Below are 17,854 nucleotides of genomic sequence, written 5' to 3'. Positions count from 1 at the left end.
ACTGCGGAGCCAGGCGGAGGTATGCTCTCTACCAAGTGCTGTTCTCGTATGACTTGCAATAATGGCTTCCATCATTTCCAGGAGTATCCCCAAAAAATGGGGCAATTCGATTTTCTCCATTTTCACAATTTTTGTCGTGCTCAGCATAATGTTTTTTGTTGCATTATCTTATAATGTTGATGTTCGGCATGTTTGGCAGCCAAAATTATGGATTTATTTTACCACCTAAGAGCTTCCCAAGCATGCCCTAAGTACAACCACCAGTTCTAAACCTATCTGTCAAGCTGTTTTTGAAGTGCATATAAGTTAAACAGACAAACAAAACAGTCACTTCTCAAATTTTATATGCAGTAGTACGATCGTTGGCCAATTAATTGCTGTCCCAATACCCCCCTTGGACCTTGATATATATATATATATATATATATATATATATACAGTATATATATACAGTATCAAGTAATGAACGTTTTGTATATCAAGTTTTGTATATATATTTTGTTTTGTATATATATTTTGTATATATATCAAGTTTTGTATATATATTTTGTATATATACAGTATATATAAAAACAGCATTGTCTCTCTGTGTTTGTCTGTCTGCCTTTGTTCCTTATGCATGGCCACATCTCTTAAATTACAAACTCCATGCTCGAGGTACAAATAGAACGTTGTGTGGGGGGTAACATAGGCTATGTGGCTGCTGACTCATTATGGGGTGTGGGAGGGGGGGGGGGGGGGTGGCACAAATTATTGATGTAAATGTGTTCTGTGTTTCGCCACCTGGTGGTTGCGGCAGAGGGTATTACAATTTAAATCTTTACCTGGGCAACACTGAGGTTAAAGCACTCTTTGCATGGGCTAATTTGTCCTCCTTCCCTTCCCGCTCCATCTCTTCCCAAAATGTAGGGCCTGTCAAACACACCTCCTCCCCCCCCCCCCCCCAAACCCCCTTCCGCCCCAAATATGTATATGCAGTATATCTCTCCCACTCCCCTTGCCCTTCCTTTGCCCATCTTCCCCCTTCCCCTCCCTCTCACTCTCCTCTCCTCCCTCCCCCTCCCATTGTAATAGCAAAAGACGTGACTACTAATTGGCACGTCAGCAAAGCGACGGGGACGCTCTTCTAGTCAGAAATTTCATGGATGTTCTGGACAGAAATTTCTCCATTTCATCGAGAGCACACTGGACTAACAAGCAACTGCATGGAAAGATCCCCAGAGTATCAGTCACTACTCCAGAAACGTCTCGGATTTAGTGGGCACTGCTGGACTGGAGAAGTGATCGAGACATGGCCAAGGTGGTACTTTTCTGGGAACCTTCTCATGGTCACCGCTCAAGAGGACGTCCCGCTACAACCTACATCTATACACTGGAACGCGACACCAAAATCAAAAGGCGTGTCCTCCCTGAAGCGATGGATGGCGAGAAGAGATCGAACAATGGAAAAGTTTGTCAGTAGTGTCTGATCGAGATCGACCCGATAGATATAGAGATAGTCAGAAATAACAAAATGAATCAAATGAATCAATATGTGTCGCTGCTCTGCCATGATATTCCACGGAAAAGAAGGCTTAACAAATTGTACTGGTGCTTGCTTGACATATCAAAGGTTCCTGAACTATATCATTCCATCAGGTAGGTTTTATGTGAAGGAATCATCACATTGGTTCCATCTAACAATCCACTGTATGGTTCTCTTCATTCTTGAGATAATTTGTCAGTCTTCCAGATACAGTGCCATCAGAAAGTATTCACACCCCTTGACATTTTTCACAATTTGTTGTGTTACAGCCTGAATTTAAAATGGATTAGATTGAGGTTTTTTGTCACTGATCTACACATAATGTCAAAGTGGAATTTTATTTTTAGACATCTTTACAAAATAATTATATAATTAAGAATTGTTGAATTCCATACAGTTAACTTTGAGATTGAGAGGATGATTGAAGCTAAATTGATGGAGGTGCATACTTCCTTATTCACAATTGTCTTTTTTCTGGATTTTCAGTCATTCAGGGGAGTGCGGAGGTAGCACACCTGTCTTTGAGTTGTCTAGTCTGGCTTTGATTCCCAGATGTGACTACAAACTGTCAGTCTGGTGCTTGGCAGTCAGAGCCCTGCATCGATAAGCCCGTCATCGATCGGATGGGACATCCAATCTGCTATCATTGATCGCTTATGTGTGTTTGACATTATCATGGTGTCCTAAAATGAAGAGTATGCAAGTTACCGCCGGTGTCCTGGTCAAAATTCCATATTCCTACCCTAACTCGCCATTGCACCAGAGAGGGCACCTCCTGGTCCAATTGCTCATGGAACTGCCAACTTGACTTGCCTGTGATCTTCAAGGATATGGAACAGATCATTTAAGATTAGATAAAAATGTTTTTATCAATTCCTTCCTCTGGGACACGAATCTCTGAAAGTTTATGACGAATGTTTCCCTTGACTATTTGCACTTTGCGCGTGACATTCACAGATATGAGCGAGAATAAGGTGCATCTGTCAGCACTACTCACAATTGTAAAAGAGGTGCCGAATAACCTTTTGGCAATATATTGTAGTTGTATTTGCCTCTCTTCACCTGGATGGGATATGCTTCATAACTCCATTTATTACTGCTGTTCGCTTTGGGTATTGAATCCAATTTGCCTCTGCTGTAAGACTGCGCGTGCATTGCCATAATCAGAATAATTGCTCAGGAATGTTATGCTGATTCAACCTCCCTACATAAACACATTAGTCTACGTCACAAAAACCTACTTTATTCTGCATTTCTTTGGATATTTATGCATGAAACCTTGTCGTATGTTTCCGAGGACCTTCTGCAAAGCGATGCTCACCCAAAGTGGAATTACAAGATGCAGCCAAATAGTTTGTACACAGTGTTTACCTATACTGTACCATAAACCACAGATCTTCACTTATATCAAACCTACATCTGTGCGTATCATTTTGTCTTGAAAGCTTTTATTAATCATGTCCATCAGTTAATTTGAAAGTATTGTACTGATGGAGGCTGGAGTCAGGGATGGAGGAAGATGTATCAACAATCTAAGGTATGCTGGTGATACCACTCTGTTGGCAGAAAGTAAAGAGGACTTCATGAAACTGCTGCAGACACTGGTGTTTAGTTAAACCTAAAAAAAGACTAAAATCCTGTCAACTGAGTAAATCGACGTGATCAGATTGGGAGACAATCATGTGGAAGTAGTAGAACGTTTCATTTTCAGAGGTTCTAATATTGATGTGAGTGGAGAATGTGGAGGATAAATTAATAGACGGTTGCCATTGGGGAGAACAGTGATGTCAGGATTGATAGAGATCTGGAAAGACAAAGTTGTGACAATAAAAACCAAGATGAGGTTGGTGAATGTCTGGTATTTCTGGGTGAAATGCATGGATGTGAATCGTGGACAATAAAAAAAAAGAGAGAGAGGAAGAAGATTGACAGTTTTGAAATGTGGTGTCGGAGACTAATGTTGAAGGCTCCACGCAATGCAAGAAAACAAACAAATCAGTGCTTGGAGAAATTAGGCTGCTGTGTACATTTGAAGCACTGATGTGAAAACAGAAACTGTGTCATACTTTGGACATCATGTGTGCAGAAAAAAAAAGTCTGCAGAAATTAACCATGCTGGGTTTTGTTGAGGGATGAAGAAGAAGAGGCAGTCCTTGTATGTGCTGAATGCATGTGGTAAAAACTATACAACGAAGCTGTCTCTGCCAGAGCTTGGGAAGCAATGCAGGATAGGGATGTTTGGAGAAATCTGATCATGAATGTCACCAGAAGTTGGATACGACTTGACAGAACTGGATAACCGATATCGTAAAATTATGGAGTTGAGTAAAATTCAGCCTTCTTCAGTATATACATTAGTGTGAAGAAGGCACCATCAGCAAGAAAATCTAACAATGCATGATGTACAGTGATGGTGTCTTTCATCATCCCACAACAGCCAAATGGGTTGCTGACTTTCAAAGTGTGATCATGCGTTCCTTGAAAAATGGCTACTAGTCCAGTTTGATCCCTCACTGCCATTACTCTGGAAACATTTGCCGAGGTCGAGGCATTGTTTATTAAGAATTGTTGAATGTAGGTGGATTTCGATTGATATGTCTCACGTTAGGATTTTAACTATTATTCATGATCTTTTCAGTGTGTCCAATGAGACAGTCCCAGTCCTCAGAAATCTCAGCACTCAGGATTGCCACATATGGGTTGAATCAAATAGTGACGTTTTGAGTCTATAATTCTGATCCAGCAGAGGTTAGCTTTTGTCTAGTAACTGTACGGTGCATTCAGAAAGTATTCAGACCCCTTCACTTTTTTCACGTTTTGTTATGTTGCAGCCTTATGCTGAAATCGTTTAAATTCATTTTTTCCCTCATCAATCTACACTCAATACCCCATAATGACAAAGAGAAAACAGGATTTTAGAAAGTTTTGCAAGTTTATTAAAAAGAAAAAACTGAAATATCACATTTACATAAGTATTCAGACCCTTTGATATGATACTTGAAATTTAGCTCAGGCGCCTCCCATTTCTCTTGATCATCTTTGAGATGTTTCTACACCTTGATTGGAGTCCACCTGTGGTAAATTCAATTGATTGGACATGATTTGGAAAGGCACACACCGGTCTATATAAGGTCTCACAGCTGACGATGCATATCAGAGCAAAAACCAAGCCATGAGGTCGAAGGAACTACCTGCAGAGCTCAGAGACAGGATTGTGTCGAGGCACAGATCTGGGGAAGCCTACAAAAAAATTTCTGCTGCATTGAAGTTTCCCAAGAGCACAGTGGCCTCCATAATTCTTAAATGGAAGAAGTATGGAACAACCAGGACTCTTCCTAAAGCTGGCCGCCTGGCCAAACTGAGCAATCGGGGGAGAAGGGCCTTGGCAATCGAGGTGACCAAGAACCCGATGGTCACTCTGGCTGAGCTCCAGAGATCCTGTGTGGAGATGGGAGAAACTTCCAGAAGGACAACCATCCCTGCAGCACTCCACCGATCTGGGCTCTTTGGCAGAGTGGTCAGACGGAAGCCTCTCCTCAGTGAAAGACACGTGAAAGCCCGCTTGGAGTTTGCAAAAAAACACCTAAAGGACTGTCAGACTGTGAGAAACAAGATTCTGTGGGATTTCATGTATCTTTCACTGACTATGCTAAAGGATTGGGATTGGATGGTGGGCATTAGATGTGCAGTCACAATTATGTTGCAATATTTCATGGAATATTTTGCAAGAATAATATTTTTAGTTGTTCCTGTGACTAAGTATCCATGTTGTGCCTCGAGATTGAAAAAAATGTTTTATTTAATGTGCAATTGTTACTATCAGCTGGGTGTGATTGGCATCAGCTTAACATATGCTACCTGCATGGGGCAGCTGCTCAAGAAGGATGCTGATTGTCCTCACCTTTACTTTTCCATTGTTCTTGCCACACCAGGAGTTTGTACAGCTTTGAGAAGGCAAGAGCCGAAGCTATCGCCACATTCAGGCGCTCCAGTTCCACCATGCACCCGATTACCGTGCAGATGGTCACCAAAGATCTTCATCTGGTTGCCTCGGACTAAGCAGCTCGGCTGTCATGGTTCTTCAATCATGATGCACCAAGATATCAGTACTTCTCTGTTAATCATGGGCTTCTTTTGCACTCTTATAATTATTTGATGGTGCCTTGCTGTCACTCTTATCTTCTTGCGGTGATTGGCTAATTGTGTTCATCTTTTCAGAATGAAGAGGTGCTGTGTTTTATTGATGACCTCGGTAAGATATGATTATTCCCAAATTGATTCCAATAAAGTACAAGTCTCATCCAATGCTGTTATATCGACTTTGCAAATGATAGTTCGATCATTTAATGCATCATGGAAACTTTCCCCAAATTGTAATTCATTCAATGTGATTTATTGTGCCCCAACGATTTTTTTGTTGGTGATTTACAAATGCAGGATTATTTGGCTCCATCGCTACAACTTCCATGTTGTTTTCCGAAAGAAACATGGTGGCATTACACAAACACAGGGCTTCCAGCATGGAAACTCCTCGCTCTTCCTGATGCTTCAGCCTTGTTTGGGCATTGCCTTGCAATCCGAAAATGTAATGTGCAAACCAAATTCTAATCACAATTAAGACTAGCAGGTTAATTCACCCACTGTAAACCTATACCATACTCTATTTACAGAGTGGTGGTACTGCTGAAGCAGTTTCCTGGCAAGGGTTATACTGGGTGCCTTGCCATTGCCATCCAAGCATTGTTTGTTCATGTTCTATCCTTTTAATGCTGAGAGTCGGGCAAAGGAAGCAGCACATTTAAACTCCCTCACTCTCTTCAATCCCTCTTCTTCGTCCAGGTCTTTAAAACAGCTGTTCACCACCATCTCTTATCTTCCCCCATCCAAAACCTTGATCTTTTCTACCCCCGTTAATTCACCCCAGATCCACTTTTTTTAGATGCCAACTTCTTTCCTGGAAGTCCTCGCAGTGTCCATGTGTTTTATACCTCTCCCACCTCCTCCCCCCCACCCCGCCTTCCCATGCCTCCTTCCCCCAAGCCCTCTCCCTCCCACAGATCTCCCGATGTCCCTGCTCTCTACTGTTGTACTTGTGTGCTTCCCTCTCTCTCCCATCTTGTCTCCCGCTGCCTTTATTATATGTTTTTTGTGTCCGTTTTTTTTCCTGGTGATTAACGTTAGCTCTTACATGAGCCTCGGTCTTGTATACAAAAAAAAAAAAAAAAGGCACATGCCATTTTTCACGTCTTTGGTATAACTCAGCCGGGTTTCAAACCACCGGCTTCCCAGACTCAGAGCAGATGCTCCAACCGTTACACTACCGAGTCTGCTTCTCCCATCTCAAGGACGGGTTTATGTTGTCTCATCTCACCGACTTTTATGTTGTCTGTTGTGTATTTTGTTTCGACTTGTTATACCTCCTCCCACCAGGTGGCACTATATGATACACACGTGCATGGAGAGAATTGTGGTAACTCCCAAACCCTGAGGGCTTTGATGAACTTTACTGTGTAAAACCAACACCTCGAGAAAAAACACCATTTTTCATCTCATTCCATCCAGCAGTTCAGGAGTGCATCGAAGTGAAACACACAGACACTTCTCAAATTGTACATACTATGATTTCATTGTGTCCTGTTGCACTTCTGAAGCATGTTGCAAAAAACTGGTCTCTTTTGTTGAAATGTACCATTAAATCAGTCTCAGGAATGTACCATTAAATACTGTAACAATGGTGTCTCAACTACTGATTTTTCGATATTTTGGTCTCAACCTGTTTTTCAGCCCTAACAACTTAAGATGAAAGAGCACCTCTGACGTGACCTCAACCACACCCTCATTACAACATTTCGGTGGTTGGTTTATTTTTTATCTGTGAGCGGTAGAAAATATTTTTGCCTTTATCGCTTCGGTTACTAATATTATTTGTGCTGTCATTCCAATGTATGTTGAGGTTAAGAGCCATTGATTGATCTTACGTTTGACGTAAGTTAAGGGTCATCTATATACTACATACTAGTAGGGTTTGGGGGCATGGTTCCAGACTAAGCAGACAGTGGGGTACATCATACTTGCAAACATAATAAGTACAAGCCTTATAATTTTGGATTTGATGAAATGGATTGTGATTGCATTCTGCAAACAGCTACTGTATCTACAATACCTAAAATAATAAATCAAGAATAAACTCTTGGTTTAACAGTTTACAGGTATGGTTGTTTTTTAAGGTAAATAGGTCAAAAGGTATTACCTAAAACTATTAACACACCACTGCGTTGCTAGGCAACGCTAAGAGAGGAACTTATGATTCTATGTTGAAGACAAACGTTAATTGGTGGGTGGATCTGGAACTTGTAAAATGAAGTCGGAACAAACAGAGATTGTGATTTTCTTGTATTTGTTCCTTACCGAGCAAATTTGAGTTATCACCCATGTTAAGTTGGCAACTTTCCTTTTTGTTACTTTGATTTGATTTCCATTAGTAACAATTGTACAATAGGCTGCTGGAGAGATAGCGGCTCCCTGTCTGATCTTAGTTAAAATCCTGATCGACGATAAACACTGTTCCTTGGATAAATTCCCCATTGGAAGCTGACTGTTCCAAGGGGGCAGATCCAAATCTCGCCCAGCTGAGTGTCTCCGTCCATTTTCCTCAGCAGCATCCCTCGGTGGTATGTTTTACTACCATGACAATGCAAAAATGCAGGGAACAATGAAATGATTTTCTTTTGATAATTTTGGCAATCTCATCTGTGTTTCGACGATTTTCAAAGGTAGGGACCTGTGTCTGCATTCAACTTGTCGGAGCAAAGTGATATTTCTTTAGATCCGGATTTTCCAGCAATGTAGATCATGAATACAGGGAAATATCCATTGACTCAAATATGTTCTGAATGTATGTTATAACCAGGGTACCTGATACAGAGGTCAGACTGTATATGTCAACATGCAATGCTTTAAGATATCCACTGTAACACTTGTACACCGTCTGTAAACGATAAACGACTTTACCACTTTTACCACGATAAACGACCACTGTACATCGTCCGTAAACCACACAAATCCAGACACTTCTCGAATCATACCGCCATAAAGCCAAGAAGCACCGACGAGCAATCGTGCCGTTCAAGATCATGTGACGTGCCATTGACTTCAGTCAGGTGACCATCTATGAATGGGAGTGAGGCTCCATGGGCCGTTTTTCCTTTCCAGATATTTTTGTGTGTGTCAGTGAGTGATTGAGTGGTTAGATTGTTCGAAAGAGCTTTATAAAGTCCTTGTGCAAATTTGAACTTTTATAACTTTTGATATGGACATGACAGAAACAAACTTGTACATAAGTTATAAAAGTTCAAATTTGCACAAGGACTTTATGGACACCCTGTACATTGGATGTGAAACATTTCTTCAACACACTGGGTATTCTTTCCTGGTCATTAACACATTTTGACATGTGTGTGCATAAGGAAAAGCTGCAGTTTAATTTTTTATAAATTTGGGAATTTTTGGTGTCAGCTCTGTTATTCCAGCTGCCGCTTCTATATTATTTTCGTTTCAATGCAAATTGTAGTGGGATTTTTGGCATTTGCAGTATTTTTGGCATTTGCAGTGTTTTTGGCATTTGCAGTATTTTTGGCATTTGCAGTATTTTTGGCATTTGCAGTATTTTTGGCATTGGCAGTATTTTTGGCATTTGTAGTATTTTTGGCATTTGCAGTATTTTTGCTATTTGAAGTATTTTTGACATTTGCAGTATTTGTGGCATTTGCAGTATTTGTGGCATTTGCAGTGTTTTTGGCATTTGCAGTATTTTTGGCATTTGCAGTATATTTGGCATTTGCAGTATTTTTGGCATTTGCAGTATATTTGGCATTTGCAGTGTTTTTGATATTTGCAGTATTTTTGACATTTGCAGTATTTTTGACATTTGCAGTATTTTTGCTATTTGAAGTATTTTGACCTTTTTTTCTTTCTTTTTGTATACAGAGTCGAGGCTCGTGAAAGAGCTAACATTTATCAAACAAACAAGCAAACAAAGTATATAAAAAGGGGAGCGGTCGACAAGATGGGGAGAGAAGGGGAGGAAGCACACAAACACAACATTTGAGGGCAGGGACATCGGGAGATGTGTGGGAGGCAGAGGGCCTGGGGGGAGGCAGGATAGGTATAAAACGCAAGGACACCAAGGACTTCCAGGAAAGAAGACAAAGGTCACCTCAAAAAAGTGGATTTGGGGTGAAATTAGCGGGGGTAGAAAAGACCAAGGTTTTGGATTGGGGAAGATAAGAGATGGTGGTGAACAGCCGTTTTAAAGACCTGGAGGGAGGAGTGGGATTGAAGAGAGTGAGGGAGTTTGTTCCAGAGGCGGGAGAAAAGAGGAATGAAGGAGTGAAGGTGAGCAGAGAGTCTTGATTTTGGCAGTTTAACCATAAGAGGGTTGCAGGCAGATCTTGTGCGACCTGTAGGAATATTTGGGGGACAGAGCCCAGAGAGAGCTGGGGGAGCAAGGCCGGAGAGGAGTCGGAAGAAGACGGAAAGACCACCAACCTGCCTGCGGTGAGTGAGTGAAAGGCCCTCGGAGATAGCGTCATCGCGGGAGATTCCAATTGGCAGTATTTTGGCATTGGCAGTATTTTTGGCATTTGTAGTATTTTTGGCATTTGCAGTATTTTTGCTTTTGCAGACAGCTTTTTGCTTTTGCAGTATTTTGCAGACATTTGCAGTATTTGTGGCATTTGCAGTATATTTGGCATTTGCAGTATATTTGGCATTTGCAGTATATTTGGCATTCGCAGTATATTTGGGATTTGCAGTATATTTGGCATTTGCAGTATTTTTGGCATTTGCAGTATTTTTGGCATTTGCAGTATTTTTGGTATTTGCAATATTTTTGGCATTTGTAGTATTTGCAGTATTTTTGGCATTTGCAGTATTTTTGGCATTTGCAGTATCTGTGCTTTGTGGAGTTATTTCACGTACTGTATTAGCATCCGGTAACCTCGGGTGATGGAGGAAGGGGAATGTTGACATCAATATGTCTCTTTAAAAAAAAGTTTGAGATCGTATTGCGTGAAGACGTCATTAGCATCATATTTAACTTGCAGTGCTGACACCGTTATGGAACCGAGTGTTGTCGGTGCTCGTGGTTTGAAGACTGTTCCTCTTTTAGTGCACCCCACATTCTATCATCATCTTTCCCAAAGGCCATTTGTGGTCTGGCCTTCTGGTGCCCATATTTGATTTGTCCACCGACCTGGGCCAACCTGTTGTGCATGACTATTGAGGTGTTGTGAAATCCATCTGTTATTCGAGAATGTTTTTGTTTTTCACCGGCTTTGTGCGGAATTGTTGTTGTGTTTGCGAGTGTTGTGGCCGGTGCATATCTGTTGTCCCGCAATGCTTTCCATCAATATTTGGCCAGAACTCCACTCGCACTAGGAGTCTGTACACATGGCCCAAGCGTTCCAACGCTTTTGGCTTCAATGCTGTACAAAACATGTTTGTCTGCGTAGCACCCTGCCCCTCCCACGAACTGGCCGTCAATAATTTACTACTCAACTCATCCCACCGCTCCGTTGGACCATGTGGATAATATTAATACAGTACTTTCAGATGCCTTGGCATCCCTACACACTGCAGAGAGTACAGCACTTTCAAGGGGTTGGGGAAAGGGGGTGGCGGTTTTATTTTTTGTATCCATAATACTCGATGCTTGTGGAATTAGAGCTAGTGTACTGAATGGATCAGGTCATAACAGAGAAGGTGGACAAGATGGACACAGAACAGGGGCAACATCCCTGGCGCTCACCTGGTAGAATAAACAGTACTCTGCATTGACTCGAGGTATTTTAAACCAATTTCAATGGTTGCTAGAAGAGAGCGCAGCATGTAGAATCATACTAACATAATCATAAGACTTTAAACAAACAAAGAAAAACACCGATTTTGGGGGGCAATCCCCCCCCCCCCCCCCCCACTCCCCATATACCTCCTCAGACCCAAACTTTTCTAATGCCTTGAACAAACTTTGGTACAGCATGGGTGGTGAAGGTTGTGGTCAAGTTTCATCGAAATTATGTGTAGTTTCAGAGAAGGAAGCAAATACCAATTTTGGGGGGTCAAACCTGGATCCACTTTGACCCCTGGTAAACCCCCTTAGACCCCGATCTTTTTAATTCCGTGAAAAAACTTTAGTCACAACACAACAAATGTAATTTGTGCCAAGTTTGGTGACAATCCCTTCAGCGGTTTCGGAGAAGAAGTTGCCAGGGTTGACGGATGGACTGACGACGCGTCATCGCACAAGCTCACCTGAACTTCGTCCCAGGTGAGCTAAAAACGACGCAAAACATGCATAGGGTGGCCAAGATGGATACAGAAGGAAGCTCCAAGGAGGGGAAATTGGAAGGAGGGATTTGGGAGGGGTTAACGAGAGTAGAAAAGATCATGGTTTTGGATTGGTGATTATCTGAGATGGTGGTGACCACCTGTCTTGAAGACCTCAAAGGGAAGAATGACATTGAAGAGAATGTGAAAGTTTGTGCCACAGGGGGAAAAAAAGAGGAACGAATGAGTGGAAGTAAGCAGTGATTTTGGATTTAGGTAGTTTCACCAGAAGGGGGTTGACGGTGGACCACATGTGAGCCCTGCAGCAACCTGGGGCGACAAAGCACGGAAAGAGCAGAGGGTGCAAGACCAGAAAGCAAGCAGTAGAAGACAGAGAGACCACCGACCAGTCTGAAATGGCAAAGTGATAGGCCCATTGACTCAGCTTCATCTCAGGAGATACCAATAATATTAAAGGCCTCGGTTTCCACCATAATCAAAAAGCAAGTGCGGTGGTAATAAAAAATATATATCAAAAAGAACCTCCAAGATTGTGCACTTCTTGAAATTAGTTATGACAAAATGGGTTAGAAGTCTTCATGAGAAAAAATGAGGGGAAGGAAGTAAAGCAGGGAGGGCAGTTGATGAGTTGTTGGCATATTGAAAGAATGCAGGGCATTCCAAGGTTGCTCAATTGTGTTTGTAATAATATGTAAATAGACTATGTGAAAAGTACCGAATAATCTTGTATAATTTGCAGTACTGCATTTGAAAGTACAACAGGAGAAAAGAAAGGATTCGTATGAAAATATTTATTTCACATCCCCAGGAGAAGTTCAATCTACTCATTTTAAATAAGTATATATTCACAATGCAACACGTCACATCAATGATGATGCTTCATATACCTTGTAGCCCTTCAAGTCAGCTGGACATTGCCAAAGGCTCATCTCTTTACAGACATTAAAAAATAACTATGAGCATCCTTGGTTTACATCTCAGCTACGGTCAAGGATACTTCAATAAATCTTTTTGACAACGTAAAAACGTACATTATATGTCGGAAAGCAAAGGGATTTACTCCGTGAAAAAGATGTCCAACTTTCAATAATTGCTCCCGTGTAGATTAAAGTGGCGGATTTCACCCAGCTTGTCCTTCACCAACCAAAGGTGTCATTTATCTTTGCTGGGCCAGACTGGACTGAGCCTCCAAAAGTAGGTCCACACTGGACTGAAGACCTGAAGATCCTCTGGATTCTGGCAGTCAGTGAGGCCACTATACACTTGCCAATCGGGCGGTCGAGCGGCCTGTACGTGCAAGGCGGTGTACCTTGATGTGCTTGGACAGGTGGTCACTGCGAGCAAACTTCTTGATGCAGACAGGACATCCGTATGGCTTTAGACCTGAGTGTGAACGTCGGTGCCTGGACAGCTCATCGGAGCGAGAAAACCTGTCGGGAAAAGGAACGGTCATCCTATGTTAGCACTTGGTTGACCCGTAAAGGTGTGGGAAGCCACACCATCAATCACTGCAATGTCTTTGAAAATACCACCTTTTTCACTACGCTCAACTCAAATCACATGACTGGCCACGACTTCCGCTTGTGACGAGCCAGGAGACAGAGCCGGAGATCCCAATTGCTTTCTGCATTCCCAGAGTGTTCTTTTCCATTGTGCATTCATTCCGCTACTACTTTATACCCGTTTTCCTCTTTATACGACAGTTTAAACTATTCTCATTTTGCAAATGATTTTGTTCTTTGAATTGACTGATATAGTTATGATAACTCGTCGTTTCCTTTCACAATATTGTACAAACTACAGCATCATCACAATTCCCAGGCATGACTTTTCTATTTCTGAGGAGCAAAATCAATTTGGTATTGTGACATCACAGCAGGATTGTGGGGTGCAGTAGCAATAGGAAAAGGGCACAGTTGCCTCAAAAAACCTTTATGGCTTACCTCCAGGTGCAACCGGGCCAGGTGCATACGAAAGGTTTTTCCCCGGTGTGCCTCCGCATGTGAGCCTTCAGGTGGCTGCTCTTTGTGTACGTTTTGTCACACCCAGGATGTTGGCACTTGTGTAGTTTCAAAGGTTCTACACTGCTCACGGTGGCACCAATGCCTCCGGCACCACGCAATCCGGCCAAGACCATTCCCGAGTTTCCTGTGACTCCATCTCGATGAGGCCCATAACCGATGGGCCAAGCCTTCGCCGCGATTGGCACAGGAGCAATTTTGACATACTGTCGAGATCCCATTCCTGGAGTTGCACCTGCACAACCGTTGTGAGGAACCAAAGCAAAGGTCTGACCCTGAATATTTACTAGAAGCTGGGATACCTTGATGTTAGTAGTAGCAGAGTTACCTATGTCCTGGGAAATGGGCAACGTGACTCCAGAAGCTCCTTCAGTTTGTATTTGGATTTGCTGAAGCTGAAGAACGACAGGCAAACCTGTTGATGCCACAGCTGGTGTGGACAAGCTGATTGGATTCTCATTATGGCCGCCATCATCTTGGTCACAATTTTCCATCAGCTGTCCAGACATTGTTTCTATTGCAACTGTTGGTTCTACAGGTGCAGAGTTTTCTTGTTTGGGAGACTGTAACCAATGAAAATGTTCTTTTCCTTTATTTTCTTCCACCACAACATCCTCTTTCATCATCACACCCACTGATGCTTTTGACAGGAGTGGTTGCATGTGTTCCTCTAAAAACTCCTCGATTTCATCCAGCGTGGGCCGGAATGTTTCATTGTGGTCCTTGGAGAAATCGGGCCCGTCGGGTTGGGTGTGGAAGTCAAAGGTTTGGCCTTCCCATCTTCTTATTTCAGACTGGGCCATGAGGTAATCCATTATCTCATTGCTGTTGCCGCTGCTGTAACTGTTGCCGTTCCTGTTCTCCGTCGTGCCAGGTCCCATTAACCACCACACACTACCTGGGCTGGAACAGCTGGAGCAAGAGCTCAACCCATCGCTGTCATCCTCGGACCTTGCAGTCGGCGACAGCGGAAGAGCCATATCGTAGTACGGAGTGGTACTTTCCAAATGGAAGCGCTCAAAGTTCTCGTGTGGCAACACCGCAGCCATCTTTCTTAGTCCCAAGTGCCTTGGTGTTCCTGAATCCTGTTGGGGAAATTGGGAGGAAATGCAATGTATGGGTTAATGTGTGTAGCATGGTCTTGGCATGGTCTTTACTTTGGTGGTTTCCTTGGAATGCCAACTTCGTGTTCCAGGTGAATGCTCTGCACAGCAAGGAGTCCTCAACTCCTCGGTGTAGAGCAATGGAACATCAAACCATTAACTGCAAGAAGATTTCAAAGCTGGAAATGTTCAACAAGTTGAGGGTTCGAGGTTCAACAAGTAGACGACAACAACGGTTGAGATATCCTGAGATATCCAGTTTTACCTTCGTTTTAAACAGTTGGAGGACTTCCCAGAGCTTGATTCACATAGACTGATAACTTTGTACAGGCTGGACCTTGAAGCTGCCACCAAGGGCAACATTACGCAAACCGACCCCGGTGCCAATGGCTATTCCATGCCGCATTCGAGGACTTAGTTATCCAATTGCGATTGTTAAGACTCTCCATTGTGACGTTGGCATTTTGAATATAACTTTTGGCAGTGTGAAACACACCTTTTGGCAGTGTCAAACACACCTTTTGGCAGTGTCAAACACACCTTTTGGCAGTGTCAAACACACCTTTTGACAGTGTCAAACACACCTTTGGCAGTGTCAAACACACCTTTTGGCAGTGTCAAACATACCTTTGGGCAGTGTCAAACACACCTTTTGGCAGTATCAAACACACCTTTTGGCAGTGTCAAATACACCTTTTGGCAGTGTCAAACACGTACCTTTTGGCAGTGTCAAACATACCTTTGGGCAGTGTCAAACACCTTTTGGCAGTGTCAAGCACCTTTTGGCAGTGTCAAACACACCTTTTGGCAGTGTCAAGCACCTTTTGGCAGTGTCAAACACACCTTTTGGCAGTGTCAAACACACCTTTTGACAGTGTCAAACACACCTTTGGCAGTGTCAAACACACCTTTTGGCAGTGTCAAACATACCTTTTGGCAGTGTCAAACATACCTTTGGGCAGTGTCAAACACACCCTTTGGCAGTGTCAAACACACCTTTTGGCAGTATCAAACACACCTTTTGGCAGTGTAAAATACACCTTTTGGCAGTGTCAAACACGTACCTTTTGGCAGTGTCAAACATACCTTTGGGCAGTGTCAAACACCTTTTGGCAGTGTCAAGCACCTTTTGGCAGTGTCAAACACACCTTTTGGAAGTGTCAAACATGCCTTTGGCAGTGTCAAACACATCTTTTGGCAGTGTCAAACACACCTTTTGGCAGTGTCAAACACACCTTTTGGCAGTGTCAAACACACCTTTTGGCAGTGTCAAACACACCTTTTGGCAGTGTCAAACACACCTTTTGGCAGTGTCAAACACACCTTTTGGCAGTGTCAAACAGCAGTGATTTCTCCATTTGTGTTGAAAAGTAAACGGACAGGTGCCTACACCCCGTTGGAATTCTACTTTGTCCACCTGCGTGCACGCAATTGGTGAATACACATGGCAGTCTGTGCACGACACCTGAAAACGAGACTTTGACCTGCAGCTGTAAAAACTTCCAAGCGCAGTTGTTTTCGCCGTCAAGTTTAGTCGTTTAATTTGCAGCCGAATGAAGAACAATTTCTAGGCAAACTTTTTTTGTGGCGGGAGAATTGTTTTTTTTTTGTTTTTTTTAAAGAATCCTTTCTTCCTCTTCCCCTTGGTGTTTGAATTCTTGTTTACGAATAAACTTTGCGTTGGGAAGTACTTCGTGCCGTGAATTGTCAGCCGGTGTCCGATAGTAACCCGGAATGACGGTGCGTTCACCCACGTGTGGCCCCTGTCGGTGCATGGGCAAACGTCCACGAGTGGGGGAAAGCACGCGTGCTTACAGAGCAATGGAGTAGCGTACGGCGATCGATATGAGAGGAGCAAACGCTGCGTGGTTTAGGCGGAAGAAAAGAACTTTGGCAGAAGTTTCGCGCGCGACAAGAAAAAGAAGAGGAAAAAGTTTCCGAACAAGGAGAAAAAAGTGTTTCGGGCACAATTCCGCGGAACAGCAAAGACGGAAAAAGCTTCATAATGACACAAACGTGAAGAACTCGTGTGAATATACTCACTGGGACGTGGATGAGTGGGGACGCCTGAGTGAAACGAGAGATGAGGGATCGCGACCGGACAAGTTGTGTCACATTGAGATGGGCCCGCCTTGTGGGTGGGGTTAAGGCCGGGGGGCTCGATGGGGGCTCGCCCCGCGCCGCCGGTGCCATTGGTCGCCTGGAGTAGGTCGACGGAGGATGGTGGGGGCGCGGAGCGCGCGGTCGCCAATGCGGCAGCTGGAGACGGTGCCCATGGTGCTGAGGTCGGTGGGACGGACCGTGCACGAGAGGGAGGGGGCGGCAGGTGGAGCCTCGGGAAGCACGCGGTGCCGCGTGGCAAAGCGCGCTTTCCAAACATAGTTCGGAATATCTCATGATCGTCCATGGTTGTTTATTTTAATAACTGGAACGTTTTGTGTTTACCCTCCTCCAGTCCCCCTCACCTCCTGATCCTCGACCCCTCCCAAGCGATGATAAATATACCTTCAAAACCTTATGGGTGTTTCATTATAACAACCAGCAACGGTACCTGCCCTAGGGGCGGGGCTTCAATTGGGAAGCCCAAATGAAAAGGAAAAATATCAGAAATTGAAGACTTTTTTATTTTAATCGATTCATATAAACATCCGTTAAATCATATCACACGCAAATCATCAAAATCTAAACTATTTGTAGAATTTCAATAAAAGCCACATCACTGTTCATATCGGTAAATATTATTCCATCGTGTTTTCAAAAACTGGAAAATTGGAAATTGGAAAAATAACAATATCGCCTATTTTACTCCAGTGGTCCCAGGATTACCCACCCAAAATTTCATTGCGATCGGTTCAGCC

The 17,854-nt window shown here is 43.1% G+C and overlaps 2 protein-coding genes across 2 annotated transcripts in view; one reads left to right on the top strand and one right to left on the bottom strand.

Moving 5' to 3' along the window:
- LTA4H (leukotriene A4 hydrolase) overlaps window positions 1-7,268 on the top strand; it is a 231,831-nt gene extending 224,563 nt beyond the window's left edge. The window contains exon 20 of the mRNA XM_078786493.1: window positions 5,458-7,268. Within this exon, the coding sequence (XP_078642619.1) occupies window positions 5,458-5,584 (127 nt within the window). The 3' untranslated portion in view covers window positions 5,585-7,268. The remainder of the gene's footprint in view (window positions 1-5,457) is intronic.
- Window positions 7,269-12,643: 5,375 nt separating this feature from the next.
- LOC137436517 (Krueppel-like factor 15) lies at window positions 12,644-17,297 on the bottom strand. Its single transcript, XM_068130375.2, has 3 exons — window positions 17,040-17,297; window positions 13,816-14,978; window positions 12,644-13,302 (listed from the first exon to the last, which is right to left on the bottom strand). Exons 1-3 carry the CDS (start codon window positions 17,187-17,189, stop codon window positions 13,128-13,130), a joined length of 1,488 nt encoding a protein of 495 aa, XP_067986476.1. The 5' UTR covers window positions 17,190-17,297; the 3' UTR covers window positions 12,644-13,127.
- Between the last annotated feature and the right edge of the window lie 557 nt (window positions 17,298-17,854).

This window comes from Myxine glutinosa, chromosome 11 (genome assembly GCF_964187855.1).
Source record: "Myxine glutinosa chromosome 11, kmMyxGlut1.1, whole genome shotgun sequence".
Classification (NCBI taxonomy): domain Eukaryota; kingdom Metazoa; phylum Chordata; class Myxini; order Myxiniformes; family Myxinidae; genus Myxine; species Myxine glutinosa.
This window is presented reverse-complemented; position numbering and strand designations above follow the sequence as displayed.

Excerpts from the sequence above, each read along its gene's own strand:
- LOC137436517 (XM_068130375.2), bottom strand. The coding sequence starts at position 17,189 with ATGGCACCGGCGGCGCGGGGCGAGCCCCCATCGAGCCCCCCGGCCTTA. Across the intron at positions 14,979-17,039 it reads CCCCACTCATCCACGTCCCA|GATTCAGGAACACCAAGGCA; the intron begins GTGAGTATATTC and ends TTTCCCCAACAG. Across the intron at positions 13,303-13,815 it reads TGGCCCGGTTGCACCTGGAG|GTTTTCTCGCTCCGATGAGC; the intron begins GTAAGCCATAAA and ends TTTTCCCGACAG.